This window comes from Apis laboriosa, unplaced genomic scaffold (genome assembly GCF_014066325.1).
Source record: "Apis laboriosa isolate Shangri-la unplaced genomic scaffold, ASM1406632v1 scaffold173_cov153, whole genome shotgun sequence".
In the NCBI taxonomy this organism is placed as follows: domain Eukaryota; kingdom Metazoa; phylum Arthropoda; class Insecta; order Hymenoptera; family Apidae; genus Apis; species Apis laboriosa.
In genome coordinates, this window is record NW_025222150.1 from 538,374 (window position 1) to 549,254 (window position 10,881).

At 18.6% G+C, this 10,881-nt stretch overlaps 3 protein-coding genes across 3 annotated transcripts; 2 read left to right on the forward strand and 1 right to left on the reverse strand.

Moving 5' to 3' along the window:
• Positions 1-1,096: 1,096 nt before the first annotated feature.
• On the forward strand, positions 1,097-5,221 carry LOC122711600 (UV radiation resistance-associated gene protein). Its single transcript, XM_043930546.1, has 9 exons — positions 1,097-1,373; positions 1,652-1,856; positions 2,045-2,632; positions 2,706-2,878; positions 2,973-3,199; positions 3,345-3,515; positions 3,608-4,555; positions 4,667-4,733; positions 4,813-5,221. Exons 1-9 carry the CDS (start codon positions 1,260-1,262, stop codon positions 5,002-5,004), a joined length of 2,685 nt encoding a protein of 894 aa, XP_043786481.1. The 5' UTR covers positions 1,097-1,259; the 3' UTR covers positions 5,005-5,221.
• Positions 5,222-6,329: 1,108 nt separating this feature from the next.
• On the reverse strand, positions 6,330-7,969 carry LOC122711604 (retinol dehydrogenase 11-like). The gene is made up of 4 exons (XM_043930550.1): positions 7,478-7,969; positions 7,117-7,352; positions 6,719-7,016; positions 6,330-6,604 (listed from the first exon to the last, which is right to left on the reverse strand). Exons 1-4 carry the CDS (start codon positions 7,748-7,750, stop codon positions 6,431-6,433), a joined length of 981 nt encoding a protein of 326 aa, XP_043786485.1. The 5' UTR covers positions 7,751-7,969; the 3' UTR covers positions 6,330-6,430.
• Positions 7,970-8,752: 783 nt separating this feature from the next.
• On the forward strand, positions 8,753-10,822 carry LOC122711590 (small VCP/p97-interacting protein). The gene is made up of 3 exons (XM_043930516.1): positions 8,753-8,958; positions 9,449-9,616; positions 10,510-10,822. The coding sequence occupies exons 1-3, from the start codon at positions 8,893-8,895 to the stop codon at positions 10,522-10,524; spliced, it is 249 nt and encodes an 82-aa protein (XP_043786451.1). The 5' UTR covers positions 8,753-8,892; the 3' UTR covers positions 10,525-10,822.
• Positions 10,823-10,881: the final 59 nt, after the last annotated feature.

The window sequence follows — 10,881 nt, forward strand, 5'->3', positions numbered from 1 at the left end:
ATTAAATATTTAATATTGTTATTATATATTCAATATAAATGAAGATATAATATGTTTTGAATATATATTTTAAATTAAATTATATATTATATCATATTTATATAAATTTAAAAAAAACCAAAAGAAAATATCATTTTTTAAAATAAAAGAATTAATATTTTATCAAAAAATATTCAATTATTTGAAGATAAACAATATTTTCTTTTTCTATATATATATGTATATATATATTATATATTATTTATATACAATTTTTAATTATAAATATTTTTGTATTATAATTAAATTTTTAATAATAATATTATATAATATATAATAATAATATAATAATATATATAATAATATTTTTAATAATAATAATTTTTAATATTTTATTTTTATTAATTTATCAATTCATTTATCCAAGTATTTATTAAAAATATTCTATTATTTTGTTTTATATAATTTAATTATAGAAATTATTATATATACAATTATAATATATATATTATATTATATACATATATATATTGTATAACAATAATTAAAAATATATTATTGCAAATATTTATACATTATATATGAAAAATATTTACGTGATAATAAAATTGATTTTAAATTTAAAATTAAATTAATTAATACTTTGATAATATCAAAATAAATTAAAAATTTTTTTATTTTTTTAAAATATATTTTTTATATATATCATTTTATATACATTTTGTATAATATTTTATTAATTCTGTACATAAAATATTTTCATATTTCTTTCAAATTTTAAATATGATATAATATTTTTATGCATTTAAACAATATTTTCAAATTTAAACAAATCATTATATATTTGTCTATCTATTGTTATGTCTATATGTTAGTAAATTTTTTTGTCAAGTATCATTAAAATTATAAAGTAATTTTAAATTTACGTGCTTGGCCGTACTGATATTTGATCAAGGAACTGAATGAACATCGAAATATATTCGAAGTGTCAGTATAAAGAACTGTCAAACTTTAAAAAAATGACAGTATTTTATAATGAATTTACGTCTAGTTAAAAATAATTATTTACAAAGAATAAAATTAATAAAATTAAAATTTTATGTGAGAAAGCAGTATTTATATTCTACATTATTTAATCATTATTTATTTTAAATTTTAAAATATATATATATATGTATAACCTAAAAAAATCTATTATAATTTCGAATATTAATTAAATATTGTCACGCAAATATTCCACTATTAGTTTACTTTATTTTTATATAATTTTAATATTATGAATGCATATAATGGAGATTTCAGAGACGAAAAACCTTGTTAGAGATTTAGATTTAACTCTACAACCTCGTATTTTTCCACGATATAAAGCTTGGCTTCCTCTTGCTACACAACAGGTAATTATTTATATAAAATGATTATTCTCTGTATATTATGACTTTATAAATTTATTATAATGGTCAATGGCTATAAATTCTGTTTTTTTAATATAAATCAGTTTCCAAAAAAAAATGAATTTTAATTATAAAAAAATAAATTCTTTGATTAATAATAGTAATTATATATGATAATAATAATTATTTATATTTTAATATTATTTATATATAAAATAAGATTTTTATGCATATGCATATTATGCATATACTAATTTATTTTATAAAATATATATTTTCAGTTAAGGCTTAGGAATCTTATACAAATAATAGGATGCAATCTAAAAACAAATATAAATAATGAAATTTGTTGGTTTTATTATACTCTACATAGAACAAGTATGTCTTCTCCTTTATATACAAGTGAAATAATTGATAATGTAAATCCAAAATGGTCAAGTTTGGAAGCACCAACCATATATGCTACCAATTATTCTACTGCCAGTGGTGAGCTTTGTAATCTGTTAGTACCTTGAAAATAATCATGTGCTCATAGGTATAATTAAAATTAATAATTAAATATATTTTTTCTATCCAATTTATAATCAAATAATAATGATATAATATTTAATTTAATTTATAAATTTATATTATATTAAATATATAAAAAGAGTATTTTTCTTTTTTTTTAATAGAAGTCATTGTAAGATTATGGAAAAGAGTGATTGTTAATAATATAACTACTGATATAACTATATTTACATGGGGCATATCTTTTACTGGCTTGGCATATATTGGTCCAAAATTACCAAGTACCTTAGAAACTATTTTAAAAGAAAATTCTTTAATTTTTCAATTTCATGGTGGTTTTTTTACACCAACATATTGTTTTGCTGAAACTCCTGAATTGAAAAGATATCTACGTATAAAAGTTAATTCATCTGAAATAAGAGATAGTTATACTGTGAATAAACTCAGCAGTTTGAGAAATAAAATGCAAGCATTAAAACAACAGACAGAATCAGTACAAACACTTCGAATGCGAATTGCTTCTGGAGATAATTTTCATGCACCAAAATATCCACAAAGTTCATTAAACAGATTATTTCAACCTCGTAAAGTAAATAGGGAGAAAAAAGCTGAAATAATAAAAATCCGCAAAGAATTAGAAATAGCAAAATTTAGAACAAAATTATTAGAACAAGAAAGAGCAAGAAAAATGGGAGAATTGAGAATGTTAAATCAGATGCATTCTAACATTATGGAAGAAAATCAAGATTATGGTATCAATTATTAAATTATTTACATTATATTATAACTTAATTAAAATGATTTTAATATATTTATTAAAATTAGGTTCAGATTTAATGGAAAAATACAGGGAATTAAATAAAGATATTGAAAGATTACATGAATGGCGACAAAATCAAATAGATACAAGAGAAACATATATTCAATTGAGTAATCAACTTGCTCATAGAAGAAGACAATTGATTTCAGAATTAAGTTTAATATATCCTATTTCACAAGTATGTGTATGATATTTATGATAGGACATTAAATTTTAGAGAAAAGTAATATGAAATGAATCACAGTATAAATGAATGTATTTATATGGCACAGGATGGAAATCGAAAATTTAGAATACATGATGTTCATTTACCAGATAGTGAGGATTTAGAATTATCAAATGATACTGAAGTTGCTGTAGCATTGGGATTTGTTGCACATAGTACACAAATGATTGCCAATTTTCTTAACATACCTACTAGATATCCTATTATACATTATGGATCACGTAGTAAAATTATAGATCATATTACAGAAAATTTACCTGATAATGAAAGACAGTAAGTATTTTTATTTTTTATTTATTTTTTGATTTTTATATATTTTTTGATTTTTATATATAATTATAATGTTATAATTATTGTATAATTATTGTATAATTATTGTATAAATATATATTGTATAATTATATGTATAATTTTTTAGATTTCCTCTTTTTGCTCGAAGTAAAGATAAACTGCAATTTCGTTATGCTGTTTATTTATTAAATAAAAATATAGCTCAATTAAGATGGTATTGTGGCCTTCCAACAACAGACTTAAGGGCAACACTTTCAAATCTTGCTACTTTAATAAATATTAAACCAAATCAATCTCAGTATGTTATGTTTTCATGATAATTAAATATTTTATAATTATAATGTATATAATTATTATTTTTTTAATTATAAAATTTTTCCTCTTTTGTAGTTTAGATAATTCAAAGCGAACATATTCTACTTCATCTTTGGATATTGAAGTTGGAAATAATAAACAAAGTATAACACCACCAATACAAAAAATAATTTTTGAGAAATGTCATCGATCTTCACGATCTATGAGTCAGTTGAAGAGTATAAAATCTTCTCTTGGTTCATCCTTAGATCAAGGTTTAGATAAACCTGTACAGTCTCTTGTTTTAGGCAGTCAATCAAAGCGAATTTGTAAATCAGAAGAAAGTGCCATAGACAATAAAACATTGGTACTAGTAAAAGATAGATCAACTAATAGTAGTAATGAAACTTTAAATAACGCTATTTTAACTAATAAATATATAAATGATATAGACAATGAAGATAATTTTCAAATAAATAAGGTTGCAATAGAAAATAATATTGAAATTATGATACCAACATCAGTGTCAAAGACAATCAATGTGGATAATTTTGAAGGTTCAGTAAGTGTAAGAGATAGAAGCTCGAATTCTATAAGTAGCTGTGAAATGGCACTTACTAGTAGTCAAAATGGGGATGATAGTTCAAATGATAATAATACAAAAAAAGATGAAACTAGAGAACTTATTTCAATTACTAATGAAATTTCAATAAATATTAATGATGTTGTAGATAATGCTTTAAAAAATGGAAAATACAATGAAGATTATAACATAAAAAATCAAACTTCAAAAGATTATAATAATCTTAAAATATTAGCTAGTGATAAAAGTTGTAATGATCATGAATATACAGCTGGAACAGAAATCTCAACATATAGTAAGAAACATTTGGCTAAGTCATGTTTATCTTTGGATGATATAATGTGTTGTGCTTATGAAGAAACTGAAAAGAAACAAAGAACGAGTTCTATTTGTAGTTATCCAGAAGAATATCTTTCATCAAAATATCTTACATCGCGAAAACGATATAATTCTGAATCAAAGTAAGTATATATTAAAATATATATATAAGAAATAAAATAGATATAATAATAAAATATATATATATATTTTTTTTTACTAAATAATTGTCTTTTTTTTATATATATAAATAGAAAAGACCGAACAGATTCTTTACATGCTAAAAATTGGTACCACAATAACACAAGTAGAGAATCAATGGTAAATAAATTTTAAATGTTAAAATTTTTATAAAAATATAGTTCTTTATTATTAATATAAATATTTTTTTATATTTTAGTTGGAAACGGAATTAATAGAAACAGCACAAAAATCAGATTGCTATTTATATGATGAAACAAACAAATGTGACTTCCAAGCATCAAGTGAATACATTGACATTATTAGACGTAGTTCAGAAAATGTATATGCTCGTACTGAAGCTTTAGCTAATAAGAAAACTAGTTTTAAAGTTATGAAACCACGACTGTAGTATTTATATTCTAAGATATAACAAAGTGCTGTTAATTGTTATAATAGTTAATATTTAAACGCACCAGACCCAACAAAAATTCACTGCATGCCATATAGAAAAAATTAAATTAATATAAATACTGTTACTATTATGAAAATTGAAAATAAAACAATCTCATATATTTCTTCAACTTATAAAATATAAAATATTTATATTTATTATAATTATTTATTAATTAAATAGAAAATATTATATTTGTTCATTATGTTAAATAATATTTTAATATCTATATCTATATGCTTTTTATATTCGATGAAAAATTGCTATATGATAATATACCATTTCAGGTACTATTACTTACATAATAAATTTTAATACATGTGTGCAATACATGATGGGTCGTGCAATAATAATTGTGCTTTTTATTGTTTACACAACATTAAATAGATAGAATATAAGAAAAAAAATTATAATAATGATTCTTTATATATAATATTAAAATTAGTACATGTTTATATTTTTTTAATTATGTAAAGTTATTATGTAAAGTTGATATTGTTAACATTCCTATGTAAAAACAATATTATTAAATTGACTTAATATCCTTATGTAATTTAAAGTAATATTTATATATATATTTAACAGATTTCAATATTTTGAACATCTGATTTCAAATAATATTTCAACATATTGATTAATAATTAGTTTCTAAAATTAAGTCTATTAATTATATACATACTAATATTTAGACAAATCTATATAAAAGGACCAATTGAAGAAAATATTATTAATTTAATATATTGGATTAAATATATTGTAACTAATAATTATGATAAAGAATATTTAATGGATAAAGAAAACAATGAAAATTAAACAACTATTGAAATTGTTATAACTTATTTCAATGTAAAAAGAAAAACAAATTAGATTAAAAATATGTTTAAATAATTTGATATAAAATTGTACAGATTTACTGCAATCATGTAAGTATATGTTTTTTATTAAATTTAAGAAGTTTTATAGTATTATAATGTACTATAATGAATAATATATTAAAATATAGATACATAAATTTTTTTCTAATTTATAACTTATGAATAGAATAATTTATATTAAAAGCATCGGAGAAATGATTAAAAATTTTATTATTATTGATAAAAGTTTTTTATTTTTTATTTTATTGTAGTTTTAAGAGGATTTAATAAAATTTACAATATTTTCAACATCCTAATATTTTAAAAAATTATACAGTATGATCTTTTTATTTATAACATTGCAAACAAAAATATGTTGCTATTTCTTATAAGATTTATGGCAATAATTTTTTAATTTTATTATATTATTATACTCTTATATATTATTATAGTTTACATACAAAAATAAATATTAAATGGCCACTGAGATATTAAAAGTAAATTAATGTATGTAATATAAATGAAAATGTTCATTTTAAAAATTCATTAATTCTAGTCAGTTTTGCACTTACATCCCATAAACGTAATGCTACATTAGGATCTAATTCTTTTTTTGAAACATAAAGTTTACAATCACGGTAAATATTACCACTCTCATTAGATAAGGAAGGTTCTATTGCACAATGTAATACTGTTTGTGCACCCTATAGTAAAAATATAATAAATATAATAATATATTAATTATAATATATTAAATATTACAAATTAATATTTTGAGACATATTATATATAAAAAAAAATATATAAAAAATAATCACCTGATTTGCAGTACGTAAAAATAATAGAGCAACAGGTGAAAAAATAATGTAATGAAACCAACTCCTTTTAACATTTCTGAATAAACCAGTGTAAGTGAATCCAGGACAAACCATGTAAACATTAATATCATTATCTTTTGTTCGTTTAGCAAGTTCAATACCAAAATAAGTATTTGCTAATTTTGAATTACAATAGGCAGGATTCATGCGTCCTTTAACTACCAATCCTTTTTCACAATTTAGATTGGAAAAATCAATTATCCCAGATTCAAAAAGTTTAGATGTCACAATAACAATTCTATTGAAAAAAACAATGTAATTAAATATATAAATAATAAATTTAACAAAAAAAATAGATATTTTATATGGATATTTAGAAATTGATATTTATGACAAACCTGTTTGGTCCATTTTGTTTTAAATGTTCCAAAAGTAAATTTGTAAGCAAAAAGTGACCTAAATGATTTACTCCAAAATGAATTTCAAATCCATCATCAGTTAAAGCTTGTTCTTTGAAAGGAACATATACTCCAGCATTATTAATTAATACATGAATCTCTGCAAAGTTTTTTATTACTTCCATAGCAAATTCTTTTATTGATGAAAATGATGCCAAATTTAATTCCATTGGCACCTAAAAAAATAATACCATACCTTTATATATATAATAGTAAAGATTAGACATATAGATTAAAACTATAATATTATATCTATTATATTGATTGTAAAATATAAATAACTAAAAATAAATAAAATTACCAATTCTCCAGTAGATATTTGAGTGCGTATATCAGATATAGCATTTCGAGCAGTTTGTATATTTCTACAGGCTAGAATAACTGTAGCTTTTCTTTTAGCCAATTCTTTTACTGTTTCCTTACCAATACCGGAATTAGCACCTGTTACAATGAATACTCGACCTACCAAACTGTCTGTATTTTTACATCTTCCCCATGTACGTTCACGACATTTTCGAAGTAAACCAATAAATAATACTACTGGTAAAATGAAATAACACCATGAAGATACCATATTTGCTTAGGAACTATGACAATATTAAGTAATATTTATTTATATGGAATGACTAATCAATATTTGATTATTCACGTACTATGAATTAAGAAATCACGCAATTTTAAAAGATGTTTTATAAGTTAACCTTGTTTATTACATATTTCGATATTAAATTTATATTTCACAAATTGTATCTTAATATAAAAGTAATTACTGTAAGAATATATTCGTTCATTCATAATATATAATTATTAATATAGTAATTATTAAATTGCAACACTTAAAAATTCATTAATAAGCATAGTGATAAAACGTTTATACCTATCGTAAACGAATAATTTTCTATCAATAAATAGAGAATATATATGTATATATATACGTATATATATATATATATATATATCTATATTCATCAATAAATTTAATAGATTAATTAAAAATTTTAATCATAAATAATATTAAATATAATAAGATTTAAATAATAATAGCAGACTTTTAATATTATTTCATTTAATTTGTTTCATCTATATTTATGAAAATCGTATATATATAATAAAATATTATACATATATATATTTTAAAAACTTTTTTAAAAGTATTTTCTAACTATTATTCGCAATTTTATAACAATATTAATATTTATAAAAATATTAATCTTATTATTTTTAATAAAAAGACAATTATTTAATTATAAATATTAAATATATAAATATTTTTATTATTTATGATTTTTTATTTTTATATTTTATAGTGCTAATGTTTTATATTTCATATCATATATTAATGTTTTTAATAATCTTATCTCAATAACAATATATTTTATCTTGCTTATGCTAATCTTCTATCTTATTCTTCTCAATTCAAAATATTTTTATATATATTTTTATATTTGCAATACATATAATTTTATAATAAAATTTAGCTTATTTGATAAAATATTTATAAGTCCATAAAACCTAATTACATAAATCATTATCATAATTTAAATAATGATTATATTATATGTTTATTGATTGGAAATATACTAGATGGCAACTCTTACTCTTATTATTATCCATATGCGATAAAAAATTCTATATTTATTGAAAGAAGTGTAAAAAATATAATAATACAAGTAATTTAATTCTTTAACTAAATAATAAAACTTAAATATTTTTATCATGGGAAATCTTTGTCTATCTTGTTGCAAACAATCATCTTCATGTGAAGATTTAACGCCAGACTTGGTAAGATTGGAAATTTTAAGGTTATTCCAAATAATAAATATATTTCTTATTTAATATTTTTCATTGATATTTGTTTTTAATTAACTCAATTTATGTTTTTTGGCATAAATATTTTATTTTAAAATTCTTTTTTTTGTATATTACAATTATATATTTAATTTTTGCATAATAAATTTTATATTTATTACATTTAATATTATTAAAAACTTTTTTCCCTTCATTATTATATTAAAAAAAAGCTCCTTTAAGAAACTCCGTGTTTATTTAAAATGTGAAAAAAAAATTTTATTTAAATAATTTTTTAATATGATATAATAAATATTTATGAAAAAAATATTTTTTATTTTTAATATCTAAAAAATTATAAAATATTATTGTAATATTAAAATATCTAAATAATATTTCAATAATAAAAAAATTTTAAAAATAATTTTTTAAAAATATTTTTTAAGATTAAATTAAAAAATACAAAAAGTATTTTCCTTTTTAGGAAACTAGAAGAAGAAAACAAATGGAAGCTGCAGAAAAGAGAATTGCTGAACAACAAAATCGAGGAATTAAAAATATTGAGGCTGTTAAAAGACAAGAAAGGTTAGATCAATTACGTGAAAAACGTCAAGAAGAAGTCGGTAATAGAAATGTACAAAGTAATTTAAAGGTAAGATAATTTAATTTGAAATATAATTATTTAGATCATTTATATAATTATGCATTTATAACTATTTATAAATAATTTAACAGTATTTAATAGAAAAAAATATAATGAAATCTTGCAATATTTATCAAGATTAGAAAAAAAATATTAAATAAAAAATTGTTATAATAATTTTTTAAAATAAAAATTAATATATTGAATTATAATTAAAATATAATTTTGTATTTTTAAACATTTTAAATATTTCTTTTTAAAATATAATTATTGACAATATATTAAATATAAATAAAAAATTATTTAGAAATATATTTACCAAAAAAATTTAATAAAAAATATTATTTTAATTATAATTATTTATTATAATTATTTTATAAGATTATTATTAATATTAATAAAAATTATAATAAATTATTTTTTATAAAAGATATTTAATAAATTTTCAATTCATTCAAAAACAGAATTTATAAATTTTTTATGAATTAATATGTAAATTTTTTATTATTTGACATATATATATTTTTTATTTACTTATAATAATTTATTATATTATATTATTATTATATATTATTATATATTAAAATTATATATTAAAATATTATTATATATTAAAATTTTACATGAAATTTTAGAATCTATATTTAAATATTTTTAATTCTTTTTAATCAGTATTATAAATTTAACAATATTTTTAATCTTTAAATATTATTATATTAAATAATAATATTATTACATAAAATAATGATATTTAATAAAATATATTTATTTTATTTTATCTTATAGTTTTGTAATATTTATTTATTCAAATTAAAATTAAAGATTCAGAAAATTAAAATATAAATCTTTTAATATTATATCATATTATAATAATAATGTAATAAATTTTTTTATTATTTTAGTGGCAAATGAATTAATGGGACATTTTAATGGAAATTAATTATTTGCTGTACCTATAAATTTATTTTAAAAAATATACAATTATTTAATCTAAGATCATAGATAATATATATATTATATATATATATATATAATAATGTACAAAAATTGTATGTTATACAATACTATTTCTTAATAGAAATTAAATGATGTCGCAGATCTGCATTTTGCAAAATTTAAATATTTAAAGATGTACACATTTACATACTTATGTGTATATCTGTTTTTATATTATGTTTTCTATAGTGCCTTAAATATTTATATAAATTATACCATTTTATATGATACATAATTCACAATATAATTGTAATGTCACTAATTATAAGTCACAAAAT

What these genes read in the sequence shown, in the direction of transcription:
- LOC122711590 (XM_043930516.1), top strand. Translation starts at nt 8,893, where the DNA reads ATGGGAAATCTTTGTCTATCTTGTTGCAAACAATCATCTTCATGTGAA. An exon ending in AAGATTTAACGCCAGACTTG is followed by an intron (nt 8,959 to 9,448) that starts GTAAGATTGGAA and finishes TTTCCTTTTTAG; the next exon opens with GAAACTAGAAGAAGAAAACA.
- LOC122711600 (XM_043930546.1), top strand. Translation starts at nt 1,260, where the DNA reads ATGCATATAATGGAGATTTCAGAGACGAAAAACCTTGTTAGAGATTTA. An exon ending in GGAAGAAAATCAAGATTATG is followed by an intron (nt 2,633 to 2,705) that starts GTATCAATTATT and finishes TATTAAAATTAG; the next exon opens with GTTCAGATTTAATGGAAAAA. An exon ending in ACACAAGTAGAGAATCAATG is followed by an intron (nt 4,734 to 4,812) that starts GTAAATAAATTT and finishes TTTATATTTTAG; the next exon opens with TTGGAAACGGAATTAATAGA.
- LOC122711604 (XM_043930550.1), bottom strand. Translation starts at nt 7,750, where the DNA reads ATGGTATCTTCATGGTGTTATTTCATTTTACCAGTAGTATTATTTATT. An exon ending in AAACAAAATGGACCAAACAG is followed by an intron (nt 7,017 to 7,116) that starts GTTTGTCATAAA and finishes TTTTTTCAATAG; the next exon opens with AATTGTTATTGTGACATCTA. An exon ending in TTTTACGTACTGCAAATCAG is followed by an intron (nt 6,605 to 6,718) that starts GTGATTATTTTT and finishes TTTTTACTATAG; the next exon opens with GGTGCACAAACAGTATTACA.